This window comes from Xiphophorus maculatus, chromosome 15 (assembly GCF_002775205.1).
Source record: "Xiphophorus maculatus strain JP 163 A chromosome 15, X_maculatus-5.0-male, whole genome shotgun sequence".
Lineage (NCBI taxonomy): Eukaryota > Metazoa > Chordata > Actinopteri > Cyprinodontiformes > Poeciliidae > Xiphophorus > Xiphophorus maculatus.
In genome coordinates this window covers 5,573,707-5,598,619 of record NC_036457.1, presented here as the reverse complement: position 1 = coordinate 5,598,619, position 24,913 = coordinate 5,573,707, and the positions used below count along the sequence as shown (strand labels likewise).

Genomic DNA, 24,913 nt, shown 5'->3' with positions numbered 1-24,913 from the left:
CATGAATTTACATAAACATCAAAGTTTAGATCCATTAGTATTAGTAATCTAAAGTGCAGCTCATTAAAGCTGCTCCCTTGTAGAGAAACGTAAACATTAAAATCCTCTCTGTTATCACTCTTCTGTCTCTAACCTGCTGGCAAACAAAGGTGGAGCCTGAAGAGGAAGAATAATTCAAACAAAAGCTAGATAAGAAAACAGAAGTTTACATTTTCATTTTGATGTTTTTATATTAATAAAACAGTTTATTAAAGATTCTTTCAGTTGAGTAGAAAGTGGGAATCCTTTGACTCCTTGTGTGACATTTTAGCACTTTAAAAAAAATTTTTTTAAATGTATTTATTTTAATTTTGTGTCATTTGTAACTATTTTCTATATTTTTTAATCAGTACAAGACAAGTGTAATATTTAAGAAATTTACTTATATATTGTGCACTTACATTATGTATCGTGTTACTGTTTAAGATGTCTATTTTTGTTTTGCTTGGCATTTAAAATTACAATAATTATGATTATTTGCAGCTTTATTTGAATTATTTTTCTACTTTTCTTGACTTTTTTGTGTAAAACCTCATTAAATGTTAGTGTTCCTTTAATGCTGAAGTGAAGTGAAAGTTAAATATTCAGTTCAATTCAGAACACAAGATGTAATTAATTAATTGTAAAACGTTTCATCGGGCCATTGCACACCCAGCCAGCAGGAGTTGGCATTGCATTTACATACCAAATGTTTAACAAGGGATCCCTGGCCGTCTTGTTTGCCCTCCTTCTGCTGTGGGTGTGGCGCTCCTCCATCTGGTCTGCGTGACTCCTTGTAGGATGTCAGGGTGTCGTAAGAGACGGGCTCAGCTGGAGACACCATCTGTCTGAGCTCCGGTCTGCAGGACGGCGTCCAGGAGGTAAACAACCACACCAGGTAGGGAGCAGCAGCAAGGAGGAAACCAGCCAGGGATCAGCGGCTGAGACTCTGATGGGATTTTAACGGCATGTGGCAGAGCTGAGTCACTCCAACCAGCAGCGCCATGGAAAAAGAGTTGGGAAATTTTCCATTCCGTCTGTGGATTTCTGCGGCTCATCTGGATCACTGAGAGCTGCTTCCACTTGTAGGAGGAACTTGTGGAAAGGATTCATTGGTTTACTTTCGCCAAACTGAAGGATAAGGCTGAAACAGTAAAGTGAAGTTTCCTTGCTAATAATCCTTTAAAGTTGCATGCTGGAACCAATGAAATAATTTAACAAATGACTAATAATCCTCCCTGAAATCTCAGATTGAATCAAATGGAAAAGCCAAGAACTTTAAGTAGCCCAATGGAGGCAGAAAATGCAGATTTACTGACAAATGTTAACAGCAAAATGAAGTCTGAAGACGCTTCTGACCCGTTCAATGATTCTGAATGCTATTTCACAAAATCCTTGCAAAGTGACGTGTCTTTTGCAGAAAAAGAAACAAGGAAACAGTACATCCTAGAGGAACAGAAAACTTGGATTGAAAGCACTAAAATTGCTTCCAATACGGAGAGCTGGATGCCGAATAATGATCAGATTAACTCTGCAGTTGAAGACAAAGTTAATAACTGCAAGGAAGTTGATCTGTCACTGGACAAATTTGGAATAAATGAAGCCATTTCCCCAAAATGTCCCCAAAACGATAAGCAGGATGACGTAAAGGAGACTGAAAATAATGGTGCACATTTTCAGGAAGACTGTTTCCCACTTGTGCATTCTGCAGTGGAAACCAAACATCCTATGATAATTGTAAAACGTTTGATTTTTGCTGTTGAAGAACAGGAACCAGAGTTGGAGGATGCTGAAGGTAAAGAGAAGAGGAAACATTCTGAATATGAAGAACAAAATGCCTCTGCACGTCTCCTTTCCAGCCCAAATGACGTTCCACTTCATATTAATAAACAAACTGTTAATCCTCCGATTGGGTCAACTCTGACTAGAGCTACTTTCTCTCCAGGCTGCCCAACAGACAAAAAGGTCGCGCTCCCGGCTCTGTTCAGTGGCCTGCGGGTCTTGAGGAAGGGAATCGGTGGGCCTGAGAACGGCACAACCACTCAAACCAAACAGAGTCCTCCGTTTGCAAAAAATCCAGTTTTCACAGAAAAACAGAGCGACACAAAGACCCAGAACGGATTTCTGGACCAGATCTCCCAGCTTCTGAATCAAGAAAAAACTCCTGGTGATAAAGAAGATGAAGATTTGGTGACTGAACCACATCAGGATGAAATCAGGATCCATTTGGATGGAAATGATGAATGTCCAGAGAGTAAGAGGAGAGAACCTCAAGCAGAAGAAGATACAAAACCAGTCGAGCCGACCAGACCTCTGTCGAGCGCGGAAGCTGCTTTCGATGCCTTCAAGGCCTTTTTCACACCAAAACCTCTGAAGAAAGACTCGACAGAGAGGATCGACCTGGAGGCAGTGAGGAAGAAGTTGAGAAACGATAAAGATGTGCTAAGAACAATTTTTGAGAGAACCTCCAAAAAAACACTAGAGAAGAACGATGCATGTGATGAAAAAGTAAGAAAGCATAACTTATGTTTCATGCAGAAACTCTTTGTGAAAGCAAAACGGAATCCTTTTAGAATGATAAATGCATGCTTGAAAACTTTGCATCGCTTCTGATTATGGCTACAGGGAGCAGAGACTGTATTTTAAGAGTCAAAATAACTCTGTGGTTAACTTACAGTCAGAGACGCCCACAGCAGGAGAAGGAGAGGAAAAAACTCCTGGTCGTCTGCAAGCCGTGTGGCCACCTCTCAAGGAAGAAAAGGTTGGCCTGAAGTATACAGAAGCAGGTACTGATCAGTTTATAACAGGGCTGGTGTAAATTCACCAGCCCTGTTAAATCCACTTTAATCAGACTAATTCGTTTGCCTAGAACTTGTGTCAAAATCAAGGCCTGTGGGCCAAATCTGGCCCTCCATAGCTTTTTATATGGTCCTCTAGATTCTAGACTTAACACTAAGTGAGCTTTAATATTATGTTATCAATTAAATCAATGCAGTTTTTATTTGTTTACTGCCAAATTATATCAATCAGTCCCTCCAGTTTCTTGAGAATTATCGTGAAAATTCCCTGCCTTTTTTTTTGCATTAATACGCAATAAATAGGAAGTTAATTGCAGATTTTCTCAAAAATTGTCAAAAACTTTCTTACTTGTATTAAACAGCTGCCTCATCTTTAATTAATGTCAGATTATAGTCCATGATCTACACAGCTTACCGTCATAAATAAGCTCAAATATCGCAAATATTTCCAAATCAGTACCACAAACACTGATTTTTATTGCAAAAAAAAAAAAATCACAAAGAGGAAATCCTGGAGGTACTGAAAAGATATTCAATAATATTTAATTTTAAGAATTCATTGATATTTTAACAGTTTATGAACAGGTTTTATCAATACATTCTGGCATAACCGGCCCTTTAAGAGCATTCATTTTCGTTTTGGCCCAAAACGAAAATGAGTTTGACACCCGTGGTCTACAAAGTCTGATTCATTTGACAGAAAAAAACAGTCTATAGATTTATATCAAGGGAGAAAACATGTTTTATATATATCAAAGCATCAGCAATTTACTCTGCTTTAATTTAAGCCATATGTATAGAAATCAGGTAAGAAATAAGGGCGCAACGATGATTTTTGTGACAAATTCCTGCTCACCCCGCATTGGAGCAGTACGGTTTTGTGGACGTGACTCAGTCACTCACAGTAATGGCGCCTACCGGAGCGTCGCTATCGTTAGCGGCTAGCAGGCTATGTCCAAACTAGTAATGTATACCAATGGAGAAACCGCTAAAATCAGACGCCGCTCCGTTTTTGTTTACATTTCATTGAAGAAGGAAGTTGCGCTGGACTTCTTCAGAGGTTTTGTGTCGATTCCTTCAGTAGCTCTGGTGCAGCGCCACCACAGGCGACGGGGGGGAACTGGTCTTTCAGTGTGAAAACGAACCACAGCAGCTGAAAATGTAACAAATGTTGCAATTTTGGTTCGCAATGAACCGAGTCTACCGGATTATCAGGTGTGAAAACACACTTGCATTATTTTAAAAATATGTTTGCTATTAAATATTATTAGAGTAGGAGGCCCTGCAAAAACTCTTGGATTTTCACTTGTCACTGTTAAAACTTAATTTGTTGTATTTTATAGGCATAAAAAACTAAACTTTTCCTTCATTAAACAAAATTTCCTCCAGTATATATTTGTGTTGTAATGAATCAAAGAAAATCTAAAGTGCTGAAAGAAGTATATTACTCCATTAGTTTTATATTTTTCATAACTTGAGGGAATTTATGAAATGTCTCAGCAATGGTGAAACTGGGCTTCACTGTACACACCCACATCTCTGCAAACAGTCAGAAAGACGACAGCAAATACACTTTGTAATTTACCTTTCAGTACTTCTAGTCATCCATTAGCAGATGAATGTTTGCTTAAACTGTTTGCTCAAGATGCAAGTGAGCGGTCATCTTTTTGTCGTGAGAAATATTTCTTCTTTAATCTTTAGGAATCTGCAGCAATCATCTGGTCACATTATAGAGACGTTTGTTTGACAGAGATTTTTTCCAATTATTTCTTTGACTCCAGTGAAATGTTGACATTTTGAGAGGTCTTGTTTAGTTTTATTTCTGGGAAGCTAAAGCTGTATTTTGTTATTGTATGCTTTCCTTGGTAGAGCACCAGGCCGCTCTCCTGCAGCTGAAGAGAGAATGCAAACAGGAGCAGGAGAAGCTACAGGTCAGTATAAAATTCATAAAAATATCTACATTTTTAAGATTTTCTAAAAATTCTCAATTCTTAGTTTCGGACTTGCACACAAATGCAATCTAAAGACTCATTAGAAAATAAACATTTCCAATTTATAAAAGGTCCAAAGTCCGCGACAGTTTTAAGGCTTTTGCAAGATAGAAAAAAAAGAAAAAGTACAATTCTGCCAAAAAAGATCTCAGAAATTTTCTACAAAAATATCCAAGAAAATTTCTGAATTTGAAAAGTCGAAAAATTTCTACTTTCGAAACTCAGAAATGTCCAAGTTTTTTCTAGAATATTTCTGAGATCAATCTATAATTTTCAGATTTTTTTGGAAGATTTACTACTTATTTATTCGAGCTACAATAGAATACGTTGTAAAAATATGTTCAAATCAATAAAACCCTTTCTAATAGGACAGATTGGTTTATTATATTATTGCCAGAAGGAATATTAAAAATATAACATAAGATCAAGAATATGGCTGTGAATGTTAAAATAGCATTAATGACTACACTTAAGCCTTTTTTTACTTTATTATGTTGCTAGCACAGATAATAAATAAAAACTATTTCAAAATAAGGTCAGAACAAAACATCCATGATGATAAAGTAATTATTTTCTTTTTCAGAAATACTTATTGCAGCTCTTTGCAACACAGTTCTCCCTTCTGACATCTTTTCTAATTTCTGCCATAATCGATTGTTTTCTCCAAAAAATTCAAAGAAAATTTCTTTAAAATAATAAATTAATTAATTAGATAGTAGTTTGGGGACTCGGCTCAACAAAGTTTTTCATCCCACAACACAAGTTTTCAGCTTTTGGTCAAAGAAAAATTTAATATTTGATTGCCAAAGTGAGTGACCATGCTACTTTCTTCTTTTACGAACATTATCTTCAGGAGGATTATGAGCGTCAGCTCTGCAAACTGAGGGACGAAAACAGAGACAATGTTGCTCGCCTGGAGTTGATGCTTGAGGAGCTACAAGTCTCACAGGTTTGGAGCCAACATCCCGATGGGCTCAAAGATGCTGCCGTTTCCACAGCCGACGGCTTGTTAGACAAATCCTTCCGCAATGTTAGCATCCAGACTGACCGAGAAAACTTTATCATAAGTCCTGAAGATGGTGACATTACCACGACAACCTGCTCGAATCTTCAGCAGTCAATGGGAGCCTCCAAAAATCCAGACATGGTTTCCACAGAAGTTTTGTCTTCTTCTTCTGTGGTTTCAACGTTATCTCAGAGTCATCCTCCTAATTCTCAGAAACAACACAGTTTGTCTCCTCCTCCACCGCCTCCACTACCACCACCAGGTGTCGCTCACCCACCACCTCCTCCACCAGCAGGGGGCATCATTGCCGAAAAACCTCCACGGAAGCGGGCAGTGGAACCTTCCCGAGCCATGAAGCCGCTTTACTGGACCAGAATCCAGATCCAAGATGACAAGTAGGTTTGAGCATTTAAAATCAAATTGATTGGAAGTTTATTTTGAATAATCAATATTTATTTATTTTTTTGGTCATTTTTAACTTTTCCATACACAAGTCAAAAAAGAAAGAAAAAGTACAGAAATTGGTAATATTTAATTCTTGTCAATGGCAAGAACACAAAGTGTAGCCCGAAAAAAGTGGAGGTAGAAGCAAAAGCTTCTTATACCTTCACTTTGTTATACAAAAAGTCAAAGCAGCAGAATATTTTCTGTACGTTTTTCTAAAACAAGTCTAGGGAAAACAAAATCAAACTGTAATGTATTTGTTTAAAAATTATTTTTATACTTTATTACATTTCAAGAGTGAAAAACTGAGCTTTAACTCCTCATAACAAATAATCCACACCTGAATCAGTCGAACTGAAGTACATTTTTTTCTCATATTCGTCCTGATTTTTATTTGTTTGTTTTTTTTAAATCATAACATTTTAATTCATAGTTTGTCTCTTTAATTTTGAACCACTTTTGTCCCAAGTGTCAGGACTGCTGTAGCAGTGATGTGTGCAATCTGAAGAATAAAAGCAATGACGACCTAAGCGCTGCCTTTAGCATCCAGATCGCATCTCATTTATTTAACCACAAACCATTTATATTGTACAATATTAACGTTTTACATTACTTTTGTTTTATAAACCTTGTTTCCTTTTCTCACAAGTAATAATGCACCTTAGCACATTATCTTTTCACATTAAAATCCTTCACTTAGATGAAGACAACCATGGTATAGTGTACTAAGTAGGATAAAGAAACTGTTTTAAAGTTTTACTGCATGTAACTGCATATTAAATGGCGTGAATATCGAAATGTAAACTGATTTTAAGTTAATAATGATCAAAAATAAAATAAGACCAAAAAATATATAGAATTTACGTCAAACTTTAACGTCACAATTCTCACGCTTCATAAACAAAAAATAGTTTCTCTTCCTTTAAACTCAACCACAGTCTTAGGCTCTGAGCTACTTTATGAGTCACCAAACAACATTCACTGAATATTATTCAAACAAGCGCAAAACAAAACTCATAAAACCCGAAGTTAGTAAGACAACGCGGTCTTTCAATCAGCTAGCCCCGCAAGACTTCCCAGGCGTGGGTTAGCTTGGTGCTAATCTAAACCTCAGCTGATCAAACTTACATCTGTTAGCAGAAAGATGCACAGAAACCGAAACGCAACGCTACCTGCTGATCAAATAAGAGGTAAACATCTTACAGAGTAGTTTTGGTGTGTTTTCACCGTTTACTGACCTGAAGAATATTAAAACAGGACTCAGAAATGACGACCGAAGCGCTGCCGTTAGCATCCAGATTGTTTCTGAAGCAAACAGGAAGTTCGTCCTAAAGCAAACCCGGAAGCAACCAACCGTCCCAAATATAGGTTCCGCTTCGCCACTACTGCTCCCATCTCCACCTCATAAAAGCATTAATGCAGACAGATTAGCATTAGATTATTCATGTTTGGAAAAAATACAATAAACTGTATGTAAAAATATTTAACAAAATATAAAACAACCGAAATAAATGTGGTGACATTTTTAGGTGCACCACAAAATTGAATAGAATCAACATCATGTATAAGGGTTCACACCAAAAAGTTCTTAAAGTGTTAAAAACAATATATTAAAACAAGATTAATAATAATAATATAGCTTTGGCATATCGCAGTTTTTCTCTAATAAATAACGACATTCAAGAATATTTTCAGGTTGAGTCAAATGATAGACTAATACATGCAGCATATTGGAAACTAATTTCCTAAGTTAATATGACTGATTTACTTTTCCATCTTTAGTAACCACTCGCTGTGGAACATGTTAGAGGAACCACACATAAACGGCAATGAGTTTGAGGATCTGTTTGCTAAAACAACGACGATGGAGAAAAGGAAGCCGCTGTCTCAGGCCTATGAGAAGAAAGCGAAAGCCAAAAAGGTATGAAGCATCCTATCAACATAAAACACAACTCAGTTTCCAGAAACTGTTTTACTGAAGATATACTGTTTCTCCACTAGAGGGAGTCAATACCAATACTTTTGGGAACCAATTTCTGAACGTCTCAGTACTTATCAACAAAAGTTAAAGTCATTGTGGTTTTAGGTTTTAGTAATTGTAATTTATTAACTGGAATAGTTTTTCCAATGTATGATCTGGACAACAATTTCTTTGTTGTTTCTTTTAAACATTTAAAACATTGAATTTCAACCAACACATAATTAAAACTAAATTCATGATGCAAAATATGACACTGACAAGTAGAAGGAAACACTGTAACATGATCTGTATTCTTTCAGTACTGCCGTTACGAACGCCTCGTTAATGGTTTCTGATGGCCAGGTTGTCATGGTAACCGTTTGTTTTTAGATCATTAAGCTGCTGGACAGCAAACGCTCTCAGGCTGTGGGCATCCTCATATCCAGCCTCCATTTGGAGATGAGAGATATTCAGCAAGGTCGGTGGATTTTACTCATTTACACACCAATTTTATAAACTGGAATCATTTAGATTTGAAGGTTTGAAAGCCTTTATTTTTGTTAATTATGATGATTTTTCTCTTTTAGGCAAAGAAAACATTACATTTAAAATTATAATATTACATCAGAACAATAAGAAAAACTATTTTTTATACTGCAACGTTATTTTCAAAAGATACCTTAAATCTGAAGGCATTAAATATGATGTAGATGTGAATTAATACTGGAATTAAATGCTATTTGCATTATATGGAGATTATAGTAAAGATTATTCTTATTGTTAGCAGGAATAGATTAAAAACAATTTTTATCAAACCAATACGTTTATTTTTTATTGGAAATAAGAGAGGCATTGCTGAGAATACATTAAAACGATGCTAAAGAAGTACAAATGTAGATAAAAATGAATACTCTGCCTTTATTTACATTTTATTGAAAGCTGGTTTGTCAAAAGAATCCATACCCTTCTTAATAATCAATTGAAAAATCTCATAATTGTTGATGTTTCCATTGATATTTTTGACGATTTATCTTTTAATTTTGCCAAAATGTTTTGGGGTTTTTTCTGATCAAAAATATTAACAGCTTGGGACGGTCCAGACAGATTAAAAAAATAAAATAAAATACAACTTTAAATCTAAACAATCCTGGGGTATGAGTAAATTTGAGCTTCATAGGAGTAGTTTTGATTTTATCCACTGTGTTATTTATTTATTTTTATTTTACGACTTAATATTAGCAAGTATTGACTACTAAATCTTTTCTATGGGAAATAAAAGCAAATATGCAGAAAAGAAAAAAATATGTATGAAAGAAAAAACTGAAAGGAAAAACAATATCAAGGTGAACAATAACTATAAATGGAAAGTAGTAGGATAAAATATCAATAAACTAACAATAACAAAGACTTTTAAAGGTTAATGTGGATTTTATGAACCGCTTATTGTGCATCTAACATGTATTGTTTGCTACTTTTAAACCTTTTCTGTAATTTTTCATTCTTTCAGCTGTTCTGACTGTGGATCATTCTGTGGTGGACCTGGATGCTATCGAAGCCCTTTATGAAAATGTTTGTACTACACAAAGCTTTCTGAATGTTAAGCAAATATTCTGAGTTTTGTTTTAAAATGTGATTTTGCTGATAGAGAGGTCAACCGGATGAGTTGGAGAAGATCAGGAAGCACCGCGAATCGTCTGAGGAAGATGATGTCAAACTGCTGGACAAACCTGAGCAGTCAGTTTTTATATTGACTCGTTTTGTGGTCAGAATCAACTATGCTATAATCCAAGAGCACACATTTTCAGTTTGAAAGCAGGATTTCATGCCATTTGTTCTCAAAACTTAATACTTTCGCTTATATTATCATTTTGAAAGAAGGACTTCATGCCTTCCTTCTCAAAACTTGTCAAAGCTTGTACTCAAAACGTCGGCTCTCTTTGAAACATTCAGTGCTCTCTCTCAGACCTTTCTCCTCGTCTCTGCTCGCACCTGGAACAGAAAAGTATCGTCGCCTGGCAACCTCTCAGCCAATAGAATGCAAGTATTCTACTTGGTGCGTTTGTTTCCTTCTGGTGGATGTGCCTGTGTGGCTACTATCGATTGTAGCAACCTGCGCCATCCATCCATCCATCCATCCATCCAGGTCTATAGATTATAGATATATATACGTTTACTGTTAGTTGTTTATACTATATATATATATATATATATTGTTCCAAGCACAAGTACAAATTGATTCGCAAGCTTTTCAAGAGGAGATTTGATCCGAGCAGAGATGAGTTTTGAGCGCGAGGAGAAAGGTTTGAGAAAGCACAGTGCAGAAGTTTTGAGTAAAAGCATTACAAGTTTTGAGAAGAAAGACATGAAGTCCTGCTTTCAGACTGAAAATGTGCTCTCGGATTATGGCAGAAAAACGTTCCCCATACTATGCTGACATGAAATGGATCAGAAGATAATTTCTGTGAATGTTCTCCAGGTTCCTGTATGAACTGTCTCAGATTCCAGACTTTCCTGGGAGAGCTTGCTGCATGATCTTCCAGTCGACCTTCACCGATGCGATTTCCTCAGTTAAACGCAAGCTGAGCTCCGTCTCATGTGTCTGCAAGGTGGCCATCAGACAAAGCCTTAACAGAGAACTCCAATAAACATCAGCTCCCAGTCGAATGAATGCATCTGGTTTACAGGTTCTGCTGGAGAGCAGCGGTGTCAGGGAAGTGATGGGACTGGTGCTGGCGCTGGGAAACCACATGAATGGAGGCAGCAAGATCAGAGGCCAGGCCGACGGTTTTGGTCTGGAAATCCTCCCGAAACTGAAAGATGTCAAAAGCAGAGTGAGCGCTGATATCTGCACATGAACAGGGACTCTTTTTCTGCATGCTTTAACTCAATTCATACGTTTTACAGTGAACATAAAGCAAAAGGGTCTTTATTTGTAAACTTCTAATTCTGGTGGTATTAGAAAACCTAAAAACACAATTTTTAGGTCTTTTGAATACCTATTATAATATAGAAATCAACTATTTTTACTTGATTTAGAATCTCCTGAGAGCAAAACAAACATAATAGTTTGTCTTACAAAACTGTAAATAAATTCAGTTGTTACATATTTATTACATTTTTCAACAAAGGCTTCTGGACTCAATTATATTATATGTGTGCAATAATAAAAAGGATTATTCCTATTTGATATGCAGTCATTTACATGCATTTCTAATTGTGTTTACAGAATAACAAACATAATTGCAATATGTCTATATAAACATTGAATATTTCATATTAAATCACAAACAATAAGGTAGACTGACAATAGTCGGATACAAAAAAGATATTTAGGCAACTTTTCAGATTACACTCAGATACTTAAAATATCTTTAAATTAGGTACATCATACAATAAAGAACAAATGTTTTATATTATATTTTATATTTTTGATGTGGCTAAGAAGTCAACATTTTCTCTCAGGACAACCGGATCAGCCTGGTGGACTACGTAGTATCGTACTACCTGCACAACGTGGACAAGGTGTTGGAAATTAAACTTTTATTAGTTATCTGTACTTTAAATTAAGGATTTGTGTGTTTTTCTGTGGAAAATGGTCAAAAAAGGTAAAACTAAATAAGTTTCAAGTTTTTTAAAATGACGATTGACAGAGACCAGGTGGAGACTTAAAAGTGACCATTTACTAAGCTAAATGCTGTTTACTGTTAACTGAGCAGGAACGTTAAAGCTAATGTTTTGTTTGTGTTCCCTCAGAACGCTGGAACAGAAAAGTCCATGTTTCCTCTCCCTGAGCCTCAGGACGTCTTCATGGCAGCTCAGGTCAAATTTGACGACCTTCACCGAGATCTGAGGCAGCTTGAACAAGACTTGACAAGTACGTGGCATAATAACATGTCAAATGTAAAAAATATGACTTTAATCATGAAATCTGAGGTTAAAATATGACTGGCCAACAAACGCATCACAGCAGATGTTCCTACACTGTAAAACATTTGAGCCGCATTTTGTTGTGTCTACTATCTGCTACTCTTTAAGTCAAATAAATTGATCAAGTTTTAGATTGTGAACCTAAATATGTGAGTTTGTGAAAGATAAACTAACAGTAGTAAGTTGAGTTATCTTTTTATTAATTGTTCAATAAACTAGAGCTTTTAGGTTAGCACTTAAAAAAACTGAAAGAAGAAAAAGACAGGAATGGGAACTATTTCCCAGAATGCTTAGCGGCGTGTTTTTGTATCCTGATATGGAAGTGTGTTACATTGACCTGACTCTTGTGTTTTATTTTAAATAAATGTTTATTTCAATGCAAAGTTTGAGGATAATTTTCTGCTCACACTAAATGTTTTGGAGCTGAATTTAATAAAATTCATTATGAGATCAGAATTTTGTTCATGCAATTTGAAACAAGAATTTAAATTATTGTAAAGTAAAATAAATAGTTATTTTAACTTAATATTGTGAGTGAAAATAGAGAAATGTGGCTCTTTAACCAGGTGAGGACAGTTTTTTTTCTTGCATATTGTGAAATAATTATTTGGTTTAAATTGCAGCATTAAATTAAAACTCACAATTCAAGATTAATGAACTTAAAAACAATGTTTAGACAACTTATCTCTTGTTGTTAAATCAACTTCATGAACTTTAATTTCCGAGTTAAAACCAAAACAATTTTCTTGTCAACTTAAATTACATTTTCAATGCAGCGGGTGGACTTTCATTTTCAACTTAAACCACCCTCAAATGTTTACAGTGTGCCGACCAAACCTCTGTTCAGTCTGGTTTCCCACTGAGGATCTGTTTTTACTCTGGACTGAATGTCTGCAAAGTTTGATGACAGAACAAAAGATTTCCTCTCCTCTTTCTTATCCCCCATGACGCCATCCTGCATGCCAGTCAGCCACTCTGAAGACAATGCTCGCAGTGCACAATTATGATTGACTGCTTTGTTGTGTCCCTGTGAGTTTCTGCGTTTCTGATATACTGGCCTGGCGCCTTCCAGATCCAGTTCCTAATCCCTCTGCCCATCAGATCTCCCATTGTTGTGCCTTTTGTGCCCATGTCGCCAGCGCAAGGAGACTGTTGCCTTCTGCTTATGTAATCTCCAGACCTCCAGTATCTGCAGCATCTCTGCAGAGAAGCATGCATCCTTAACCTGCTCCGTTGTTTCACCTGGGCGCCCGTGTGGCCCTGAGATGTGCACAGCAGATAGCTTTCTCTTCCTCTCAACACAGCTTTGTCTCAACCCAAACTACCGAAGGATCTAGATCTGCAGTCGCAGCTTCCTTTTGTTCAGTCTGTTTGAACTGCCCTCATGCCTGGTTACCAGCTCCACTTTTGTCTTTCTTCACTCTCCCTGTGCATGTTTGGAAATGGACGCTTTTATTGTGCTTTAGTTTCTCTTAAATCATTCATCTTGACCCCATTTTCTGACGAAACACCCTTACATCAATACATATATCGGCTAGATAAACCGTGTTTGAATTTCAGGCTTTGAAAACCAAAAAAAAATGGATAATGTTTTAGAAACTACAAACTGTTTCCACTTCTAATGTAAAATATTTCCTGTATAATTAAACTAAACTCAAGGCCCGGGGGCCAAATCTGGCCCACCATAGCTTTAAATTTGGCCCATATACACCAGAACCATAAAGATAACAGTTGTGCGATTAAATATTATTTTTTCAATCAAATAAACGCAGGTTTTTTATCTATTTGTTGCCAAATTACAGCAATCAAATCCCTCCTCTTTTTGTGGACATTAATCCAAAATCAATCACTTTTTGACACTAATATATAATTATAAATTTTATGCAAAAATGTTCAAAAACATTGGGTTTAAATGACTAACTCCCTCTTGTAGGTGACAGTATGTCTTACTTCTACTAAACTGCTTCCTTAGCCTTACTTAATGTCAAGTTATATTCTGTGACCGATATCAAAAGTTGGAAGTTACAGTCTTCCATAAGAGTGAGTATCGCTGAATTAACTGCAAATATTTTGACATTAGCACCAACAAATCTGCAATTTTAATTGCAAAACAATTACTAAATCCTGGACGACTGAACAATGTGGAAAAATGTTCAATATTATTTAATTTTAAGAAGTATTTATCAAACTTAGACACAGCTATTTATTAATATTTTAACAGTGTGTTAGTGGGTTTTATCAATACATTCTGGCTCTTGTGGCTAAATCAAAATAAGTTTTACATCCCTGATTTAGGGGGTAAAAAACAACAGAAACTTTACAGAAGCCCTTTTTTATTCAGTTCCACTGCCAGATTATTTTACGTGCAGGAAATGTTTTCCCATGTTGCAAATGAAATAATCTGCTAGTATTATCAGTACTTTTCCATCTTTTACTTTTATTGAGTAAAACAAGCTCTTATATCAGGCTGAAAAGAACTGCAAACAACCAGAAAGTGTCCTGCATGCAAAATAACGTCACACGAGAGCGAGCTCAGTGTTTTTCCAACCGCCATAAAAAGGAAGAAGTGATCAGTGAAGTAAACATGGATGCTAACGGTGGAGCATAGCTTACGATTTTGAAGTTGTTGTCCGACCAGAACCAGCACAGTAACAACTTAATACTCATTATTGTCCGTCATGGTTGTTGTATTTCTTCCCGCTTGCACGTGTCAGGACGCAGAACAGTGACGTGTGTCGAGTATCAATGACGTGCAGGACCTGGCCGTAAGGATTCAGGTCACATTTGAAAAGATCGGATACGCATCAGATATCCAAGTGTCCTTGGACGCATTCGGAAAAAATCCGACCGGTGTTGTTCAAACTGTCATGAAAAGATCAGATACGGGTCACATTACGGCAAAAATTACACAAACAATTAAAATTGGATCACTTCGGGCTGCAGTGTGAATGCAGCCTAGAATTTGGGGTTAAGTGCGTTGCCTAGCAACCCACAACTTCCTCTGCTACTTTTCCCACCGAGCCACAGTTTGTGTAAATGCAGTCTCACATCAGACAACGCCCTTATTTTCCTCATCCGTCTGTGTTTATGTGAAGTTTATGTGAACTCTTCAGTCTGACAGAAGAAAACTTTTTAGTCAGAACCAAAATTCAGACAAAAAGAAACGCGGAGATAGGCCGCCTTAACAGTTTACACAAATCCTAAATGAAAACACTATTCTCTTCTGTAACCTTATCTGGGAGATGCGGATCAAGCGTCAGGGCCGGGGAGCCCGGCTCCATTATGGCTGGCTCCGGAGACTGGCTCCGCTGATCCACTGATTGGACCCAGACGGCTCAGAAACAGGGACAGAGTAATCAGAGCTGCATAGTAACTAGTTACATTTACTCAGTTACATCTACTTTTTTGAAAAAAATTACTTTTTAGAAGTATTTTTACTATGCTTTACTTTTTACTTTTACTTCTGTAATTTTATAATAAAGTATTTCTACTCTTACTTGGATTTTCTTCCCACTGAATGAACATTTTAACCAAAAATTCACCAGACACAGACCTGCAGTTTTTGTTAAAGTTTCTTAAGTTTTTTATTGAAAGTAACTGATTTGGAAACATTTTCTTTCGCCTGATTTTGTTATTTTTGTTACTTATATGAATTATTGTCATTTTGGTCCTTAAAATACCAACATTTTGACTTAACTTTATTTTTTGATGTAATTTTTAAATGTTAAATTATTGATAATTTAAATGATCAGTGACTCAGTGCTTGAGTAGACTTTTGACCAAATACTCTTTTACTTTTACTTTTGAGTCATTCTTTGGACAGCTACTTCTTACTTTTTTTATGAACTATCATTACTCTTCCTTGAGTAAGATGTCTGGATTTCAAAAACTTCCTCATTTAAAATCAACAATATTAGCATTCAAAAGCTGATTTTGGCAAATCATAGTAAAATACATAGTTTTACTTTATAAGACAATCATTATTTTTGTCTTGCTGTCAATACATTAAATTAGACTAAATATTTTCTGTTTTAGGTTATTTTGGATTACAAAAATTATTCCTACTTGCATAATAGACCAAAAATGAAAGACAATAGCAAAGAAGTCATAAGTTTACATAAATTACTTTACTATTTGTTAGTATTGCTTTATAAATAATGATTTTGTGTTAAATGTTTTGAATATTGTTCAGCCCAGAGGATTTTGCGATAGCCACACAAAAACATCAACTTTATTATTCTTAAGCTACAAATATGTTTAAATTTAATGTCAATCATTGTCAGTTGTGTAGTCAGGCTTCCTGTTGCTTTTGGAATAATTTTATGGCTTCACTACAACGTTCAAATGGTTTAATGCAGCTGTTTCATCTATGATTTTTAATTTTGGTTTACTTTCATACAAGCTTCTGCATGCTTATGTCCAGTCTGGTGGAATCTGTGTCTTCCTTTTAGAAAATGGCGACAAGCGAAGCAAAACACGACATCTTTACTCACGTTGTATTCCAACCACAAGTGTCCATCAAGCCTGAAACTTCTGTGTTGCACTCCCAATAACCGTGACGGGTATTTTGGCAAATGGTGGTGACCAACGTCCATCTTGAGGGCGTGCCGTGGTGGCGTAGCGGTTAGCGCGACCCGTATTTGGAGGCCTTGAGTCCTTGACGCGGCCGTCGACATTTGCCGCATGTCTTCCCCCCTCTCCTTCCCCGTTTCCTGTCAGCCTACTGTCATATAAGGGACACTAGAGCCCACAAAAAGACCCCCTGGAGGGGTAAAAAAAAAAAAAAACGTCCATCTTGAGGACTTCCGCTTAGCTCCGCTAGCTGTCCGGTGCTAACGCTGTTAGCATCCTCAGCGGCGGTGGAAGGACAGCTGCTGCACAGTTGATCTCCTTCATCCAGATTAATGTTTATTTGTTGGTCGGAGTCTGCTTCCAAAACAATTATACTTCTGTGATTCCATTTGTGGAATTTTTGGTTAAAAAAAGAAGACGATCCATATTCGCATAACGTGTTCCGGAAGTGATAATGCGCATACACAAAGTTCAAATCCTGTTGCGTCACGTGATTAGTTATTGGGTTTTTTTAACTCAATATATAATAATAAAAAAAATTTTCTTTGAAAATGTTATGTATTTTGAGAAAAATGCCACAATAGCTAAATCATTAAAAAAAATTTAATTAGTTGAAGAAAAAAAAAACTAAATCAAATATTTCCAGGGGTTTGCCATAGCGCCCCCTATCGCTCACCTGGCGCCGCCATTGTTTCTCTGCCTCATTGGGGGTTTTTATACTCTAAGAAATTTATATTGTTTTGGTATATTAAGTTGTACTTTCTGTTTTTATTTTTACCTTAGGATGCGAGAAAAATGTTCATAAAGTCTGTTCAGAGTCTTCTGAAGAACACCTGCAGCCGTTTAAGGACAAGATGGAAGTTTTTGTTTTAACTGGTGAGAATATACAATAAAATAAAATTATGTTTTTATATGTGCATGTTAAAAAAGTAGTGATGGAATAAATGTTTCAGAATAAGGAAACCGAATAAGGAAATGTCAATTTGAGTATGTTTGTTTTGTCTAAGATAATCAGTTCACGTCTTTCTTATCTGTTCGTGTTTTCTCTTATTAGTTCTAGTCCTGAGCTTTAAAAATATTTTTTCTACTTATACTTTTGTTTTTTTCTCTTTGTAGCTCTTTATGTCCCTGTCTCACATGTCTATGTAGAAAACAAGCACACATTTTGTATAAATTGGGTTGTTTGTGTCACATTTCTTACAGGAAACAATCACTTTAATCGCTATGATTTACAAATGTTGCATCTGTTAATTTTATTTACTTCAAAATTACGCCATTAAGGCTTTATTTCAATCAATTTCAGGTGCAGTATTTAATTCAGCTTTCTTTTTTTGCAGTCTTTTCTTGTCAGAATCAATCCAATCAAAGTTTTGGCTTTGACTCGATCAGACATTTTTCTGAGGTCTGCAGTATAACATTTAGTAAGAGACGGCCGCAGATAATAACTAGAATGACTTATTTTATCATAACAGCGCCGCAGTCTGAACAATGGCCTCACTGTTTGAGGAATGACTGCGTAATTAAAGTCTTTTAGAGGCTAAATGGTCGTCTGGCTCTATTAGACAGACTTTTCATCAGTCCCTGTTCTCCTGCATGTATGTATGTAGGCTTGCAGCAGGATGCAGCCTGAAGAGGAGGATTGAATTAAATGTTTCTTTCTGTTTTTCTTTGCAGCTCGAAAGGAGCATGCAGAAGCTTCCTATCAGCTGATGACTGTGCAAAAAACGTGAGAAAATTAAACTATCCAATGCAGTTCTTGTTAAAGTAGTGTTTATGCAGACATTTTAAAAAAAGAATTACATTTTCTATTTGAATTTCAGTATGCAAATACACAATTTTTGTTTTCAACTTATTTGTTAACATTATATTTTATTTAAATTTAAATTTATTTCTGGTTTGCTATATCTGTATTTTTTATGTAATTCTTTATATTTAGATTTTATTTTTCTAATTTGGTAAACTTTTCTTATTTAGCAACAATTTTAAAAAATCCTCTGAGATTTACATGCAACTCAATGAAATACAGTTTATTATAACTAAATCGCAATATTTTAGGTGAACAAATTTATTAAAGAAACTTTTCTTTCACAAATTTAAAGAATAATTTATTCAGAATTGATTCAGAATCAATTGGTTCTGAATTTGTCAGAATCAATTGATGACAAATTCATTTATTATTGCAGTAATTTTATGCTCAATAAATAGTTATTTAACTATAAAGCTTTGCAGCTGAGTGAATGAAATGTTTTGTTTTTTTACAGGATTTTTATGTTGTGAAAATCGTCAAATATCTGCACCAGAGAATTACTAACTGATTTAATTTTAAGAATGATAAAAAATAAAAAATATCTCCAGTGAAATTTTGTGGGGAAAAAAATTCTATAAATAATTCAAATAAAAGATGTGATTTTTCTACATTTCTCAGTGTGAGACCCGGCCAAATTTATTTTAAAGTCTGTGTCTTGTTCTCTGTTCAGCTTCCAGGATGTTGCTCTGTACTTCGGACTCAAACCCAAACCCGGGGAGATGGAGGTGACGACGGGTCACCTCTTCATGCTGTGGTTTGAGTTCAGCGCCGACTTCAAGGCCCGATGGAAGAGGGAGAACAAAAACATCTCAAAAGAAAGGTTTGTGTGTCTGAACGTTATTAACTGGATATTATTAAGTTATCCACTAACCTCAGAGGAAACATTATGAGAGTTGTCCTTCGAAAACTCTCCAAAACTTCAGCGGCATCGCTCTGTTTCCATTTTCTGAATGCTCCGGTTTTAATCCGACAGATTAAAAGAGGCTCAGATGACAGTCAAGAGGATCACTGGAGAGAAGAAAGTAGAAACAAGGAAGATAAACCCCAACAGTCTGGTACGACATCAACTTTATGACATTTATTAATGTCATCTTTGCTTGTTCTGACTTCTAATCCACAAGTGTCAAACTTGAGGCCTGTGGGCCAAATCTGGCCCGCCGTAGTTTTTTATGTGGCCCTCTAGATTCTAAACTAAACATTAAGTGAGTTTAAATATCATGTTATCAATCAAATCATGCAATTTTTATCTGTTTACTGCCAAATTATATCACAGTCCCTCCAGTTTCTACAGAATTATTGTGTAAATTCACACAAAATCAACAAATTGAACTAAAAACTGGGAGTTTATTGCAGTTTATTTTGCTGTGCAAGGCAGTGCACTAGTGGGGGCTGGTGAAATGCTAATGTTTGTGCTAATGTGAGCATTAGCCTTTTTCTTAAAGAAAGCTTTTACTCATCTTTCTTACTTATTAGCCATGTTTACTATACTGACGGACAACATGCTAGTGATGCCCCACATGCTACTGACAGCATTCACGCTAACACTAGCGTTTTTCTCATTTTAGCTTATGCATTAATTTTAACATACTAAATGGTGCAAGTCCATGTTAGTCAACATTCTTGTGATTCTCCACATGCTATTTTGTAATTGTTAGCTAAGCTTAGCATTGATGCTAATTTTTATCATCAGAACTCTGGGTCCAAACCGATGGGCACACTTTGGCAGGAACCCATTAAATTTCTCAAAAATTGTCAAAAACTGTCTCACTTGTTCTAAACAGCTGCCTCAGCTTAAATTGATGTCAAATTATAAGATCATATCTATATATATACACAATATTGGAGGTTTGGGCGATATCCGATATGCCGATATTCTAAAATTAATTTGGCAGATAACCAATACCGATATTTTTTTCCTATACTTACTTACTGAAACAACATGGCTTTCTCTACTGTGGATTAAAATACTGCAGTATCTTTGTAAATTTAGAGCGCTACCAAATGAAAATGCTAAGAAGTTAAAAAGGAGCCTGAAGTGTAACATTTTCAACTTGAATTACGTTTATGTCAAATTTATTCATGACATTTGCTCTCTAAGACAATAAGACAAAACTCAGAACAAATTTGGCATTGTGCTGCAGGCATCATTGTCTCTTGTTTGCCATATAAAAATGTCTTTTATATCAGTGGCGTATTTTGACAGAATGGCCGATGTCCAATATTAAATTTTACAGCTAATATTGTCCGATACTGATACTATGGCAATAATATCATACATTCCTTAGCATTTACCGTCATAAATAAGCAGAAACATTTCCAAATTAGTACCACAAACACTTTGATTTTTATTCCAATAAAATCACAAAATCCTGGAGGGACTGAAAGATTTTCAATAATATCATTTAATTTTAATGATTAATTCATATTTTATCAGCTTGTGAACAGGTTTTATCAATACATTCTGGCACAACCGGCCCTTTAAGAGCATTGATGATCTTGATTTGGCCCAAAACGAAAATGAGTTTGATACCGCTGGTCTAATCCAATATTTTACTTCCAACAGAAGGAACGACTGCGCCAGAAAGAAGCTCAAGTTGCTTCTCCTTAAAAATTGTAACTTTTGGCTCCTGATATTTAAATATCCCCAGAAATCTGGAGCGGACTCAAAGAGGACCAGGACAGAAAATCTACATTTTCATCAGCCGACCAAAATATTTGTTCTTTAATGTAATTTAACTATTAAAGATGTGATTAGTTCATAACCAACTATTAGACTTTTAAAAAATTTTTAATTTCTTTCACAAAAATAAACAACTTGCATGGTTTCTCACTGTATTTTTTTCAAAAATAAAACAATATTTTGACAAAGTCATGGTGTATTTTGTTTATTTAAGTAGCAGAATTCAAAAACCGAGTAGTATCAAGGAAAAAAGAAAAGGAGCATAAAAACAGCTCAATAAATTAGAATATCATTTTAAACTACTTTTTAGTAATTAAACTGAAAGTGAAACTTATACACAGCAAATGATCAATTTCAAGCCTTTAAATCTATTTAGTATTTATGATAACCGTATAGAAGAAATGAATCCAAAACTGAAATGTCTTAGAAATCAATAAAATTAAATTTTCATACAGAAATGTTACGACCTGCACAATAATGGATAAAACTGCTGATTTGTTCAGTAGACAGAAGAAAATAAGCCACAAAAAGTCAGTGCTAAAGAAGCTAGCTTATTTTAGTGCTGGATGCAAATGTATTGGTAGAATGTTGAGTGGAAGGAAGACAGGAAACCACAGCCTTGTTTGTTAAGTAAAGTCTCTTCACGGTTTTTGGGGAGGTTCAGATTTCTGAACAATCTTCCAGAACAGATGAAAGTCAAAATATTGCCAAATACGTCACCAATGCTAGGCTACCCTGTGTGTGCACAATAACTACTATTATTACCTCATACTGCAAAAACACAAAACATTACCAAGTATTTTTAGTCTAGTTTCTAGAGAAAGATATTAGCACACCTGAAATAAGATAAAATTAGTTTACAAACAACTTTTTAGCAAGATATGGCAGCTTGTTTGTAATATTAATCAGAATTAAGGGATTATTCACTTTAAACAAACTCCTGTATCTTGCTGAAGATTTACTTTTAGTACACTTTTTATTTACACTAGAAGTCATTTACACTAGAAGCTAGACCAAATATACTTGGTAAACCTTGTGTTTTTTGTAGAGTGCATCATATCGGTGTTATTAGGACTCTTGATTTTAATCTTACAGGCGTAGCAAAAAAGCGAAGATGCTCTAATTAATTAGCATTTTGAAATGGAGAGTGGTATTTACTGTAGGTGTGGCATGTTAATTTAACTATTTGAAAGTAAAATGTTATTTACAGTAAACAAGTTAGCAAGTATAATGTCTTTTGTTGTTAAAATTTGGTGTAGACAGTGTAAAATGGGCAATTCATCACTACAAAATAAAATAAAATGATACTCTTGGGGGGCCCTGGTGGTGTTGGGGCCCCAAGAAGCCACAACTCGCATTTGCTTTGGGCCGGCTTTGGACTCTGCAGCAGTTCGGTCAAGTTTCATCAAAGGTGTCCTCACTCTGGTACCCTGACGCCTTTTTCTTGATTATTTATCAACGGTCCGGTCATCCGGCTGCGGTTCAGTCCGTGTTCATATTTACGCAGCGGCACTGCTTCACGCGCTGGACCCGCTTCCTCCGCGTGCTGGGCGTCTGACCCGGACAAAACAGCGTGAGGGTGATGGTGCTGAACGTTTTCGGTCTGCAGGCGGAGCAGGCCTGGAACACGCCGCCGTCCTGGTAAGTGTGCCGCGGGATGTAAAAGGAGTTGCACTGTCCGTAGCAGAAGCGGTTGGTGATGGTTCGGCTCAGGCAGCCCTCCTCCTGGATGGTCTGCTTCAGCATCTGCGTCTTGCACCAGTCCGTCCGCAGGTAGCGGCGCTCCGTGACGAGCAGCGCTTCCTGGCTGGACTCCAGGATCTCATCTGTCGCGGCTGCGGCGCCGCGGGAGAGAAGCGCGGAGAGAGGAGGCTGGAGGCACCCGACCGATTCGTTCGGGTTGACGGCTTGAAATGGGTCGGACTCGGCGCCGCTCGGCCGCGGGAGTAGAAGAGCCAGGACTGCTTTAAAGATCAGCCCCGAATGGGAATGCATCGCTGGAGCTGAAAGGAGAACAATGGAGAGCATTTTACGCACAGCTTTTACGCACAAACTACCCGTCAAGTCTCCCGTTTTGGCCGGGAAACAACCGTGTTTTACCCCTCTGTCCCGCAAAATTTCCCGCCTTATTTCCTCATTTTTAAATCCAAAACTTGACAAAGTTCTGAAGAGCCCACTGCAGTGAACCCGGTTGAAAACCTCCTGGTGATTCCTCCAAACATTGATTTCTGAACTCTTCCCGAGTTAAAACATCAGTGTGGTTTCTGAATAAATATGAACTTGTTTTCTTTGCATTATTTTGGGTCTGAAAACTCTGCATTGTTTTCGTTATTTTCTGCAAATAAATACAAAATTTTGCTTGGAATTTCAGACATGTCAGTACTTCATAGAATACAAGAACAATGTTCATTTTACTAAAACAAACTTATAAAAAGTTAAATTAGAGAAACTGAGCATTTTAAGTGGTCTCTTAATTTTCTCCAGAGTTGTCCAAGCACTAATTCAGGAAATAAAGTCTGTCAGTGTATCTCCATTTACCTGCTGTGTGTTAAATCCCCCTAAAAATGTTGTTCTGTCCACAAGATGTTCTCCCTCTGCTAGTCCTGGCTTCTCTAGAGCAGCTTTAAGTTTCAGCAGAAGAACACACCTCCCGCCCCGATCCTCGCTTTATCTTTCTGAAAACTGGAAAAAAAAACAAAAACTTCCAGACTTTGTCAATGCAGATAAGTCGTTTATTTGACTTTACAGAACAAAAACAGAAGACAAACATTTTGACAAGATCCGGTAAACAAAGATAAGAGTCGCTGCAGCCTGAAGAGAAAAAGCTCAAAATATTTGTCATGGCGGCGTGAAGATGTTCATAAGCAGATTTTAAATAAAAGGAGATTTAAGGATGTTGAAGAGACACATGAATCATAAAATTTTAACAAGCTTTGTAAAACTGTTCTCTGAACTGCTGTGAATAAATAAGCTATAATTTAACCTCCAGATCTTTAATAAAACTTTACACATTCTGGATTGAATCTGTCATTATGGGATCTTGCTTTAACGGCATCAATTTTAATCAGCTGAAGGATTCTTGAATCAATTTTTTTCCTTCTAAATTTAGTTTTAAATATTTACCAAAACAGTTTTAACACGGACTCCACTTCCTGTTACCAAGTTTCTAAAGCAAAGTTGCACATGACTTTAGCATTGTCTTTCCAAAATATTCTGTTTCTAAGCCCACTTGTTTATTTTTGAGCTTCAGATATAAACATGTAGATACTTTAAGTCAGGGGTGTCAACCTCATTTACATTTTGAGTCAAATCAAAAGTCTGAATGTTATTAAAGGGCCAGAACGTATTAATAAAGACCCACTAAATTGTTAAAATTTCAATAAATAGCTGCTTGTTTCTTAAAATTAAATATTTAACATCTTTTCACACTGATCAGATCATCCAGGATTTTGAGATTGTTTTTGTGGTGAAAATTTAGAAATATTTGTAAAACGTTTTAATGATATTTATGATGCTAAATGTGGATTTTTATTAATCGCCGTATCGGTCCTAGACTATAGCTCATCAGGTAAAGCTGAGGTACCAGTCACTTAAACTCAATGGTTTTGGGCAATTTTGAGAAAACTTTGCAGTAAAAATCTGAAAAAAATGTGAGAATCTGTAGATTTTGTATGAATTTTGCAGATTTGTGAAAAACTGGAGGGACTAAT

The 24,913-nt window shown here is 36.1% G+C and overlaps 2 protein-coding genes across 3 annotated transcripts; one reads left to right on the top strand and one right to left on the bottom strand.

Annotated features, from left to right (window-relative positions):
* The first annotated feature begins 643 nt into the window (after window positions 1–643).
* LOC102221843 (formin-like) lies at window positions 644–21,348 on the top strand. 2 transcript variants are annotated; one of them, XM_023348091.1, is made up of 17 exons: window positions 644–2,526; window positions 2,696–2,804; window positions 4,686–4,747; window positions 5,661–6,208; window positions 8,040–8,178; window positions 8,608–8,695; window positions 9,725–9,786; window positions 9,863–9,951; window positions 10,694–10,823; window positions 10,902–11,048; window positions 11,680–11,739; window positions 11,971–12,091; window positions 17,500–17,592; window positions 18,391–18,442; window positions 19,194–19,343; window positions 19,497–19,578; window positions 21,172–21,348. In XM_023348091.1, the coding sequence occupies exons 1-17, from the start codon at window positions 1,279–1,281 to the stop codon at window positions 21,247–21,249; spliced, it is 3,258 nt and encodes a 1,085-aa protein (XP_023203859.1). In that variant the 5' UTR covers window positions 644–1,278; the 3' UTR covers window positions 21,250–21,348. The 2 variants fall into 2 exon arrangements, with proteins under 2 accessions (XP_023203859.1, XP_023203860.1); XM_023348092.1 differs by having other exon boundaries at window positions 645–2,526; window positions 21,087–21,261.
* On the bottom strand, window positions 21,342–24,866 carry grem1 (gremlin 1, DAN family BMP antagonist). Its single transcript, XM_023348093.1, has 2 exons — window positions 23,742–24,866; window positions 21,342–23,206 (listed from the first exon to the last, which is right to left on the bottom strand). Exon 2 carries the CDS (start codon window positions 23,196–23,198, stop codon window positions 22,686–22,688), a length of 513 nt encoding a protein of 170 aa, XP_023203861.1. The 5' UTR covers window positions 23,199–23,206; window positions 23,742–24,866; the 3' UTR covers window positions 21,342–22,685.
* Between the last annotated feature and the right edge of the window lie 47 nt (window positions 24,867–24,913).

What these genes read in the sequence shown, in the direction of transcription:
- grem1 (XM_023348093.1), bottom strand. Translation starts at nt 23,198, where the DNA reads ATGCATTCCCATTCGGGGCTGATCTTTAAAGCAGTCCTGGCTCTTCTA.
- LOC102221843 (XM_023348091.1), top strand. Translation starts at nt 1,279, where the DNA reads ATGGAAAAGCCAAGAACTTTAAGTAGCCCAATGGAGGCAGAAAATGCA. An exon ending in AGGAGCAGGAGAAGCTACAG is followed by an intron (nt 4,748 to 5,660) that starts GTCAGTATAAAA and finishes CATTATCTTCAG; the next exon opens with GAGGATTATGAGCGTCAGCT. An exon ending in GATGAGAGATATTCAGCAAG is followed by an intron (nt 8,696 to 9,724) that starts GTCGGTGGATTT and finishes TCATTCTTTCAG; the next exon opens with CTGTTCTGACTGTGGATCAT.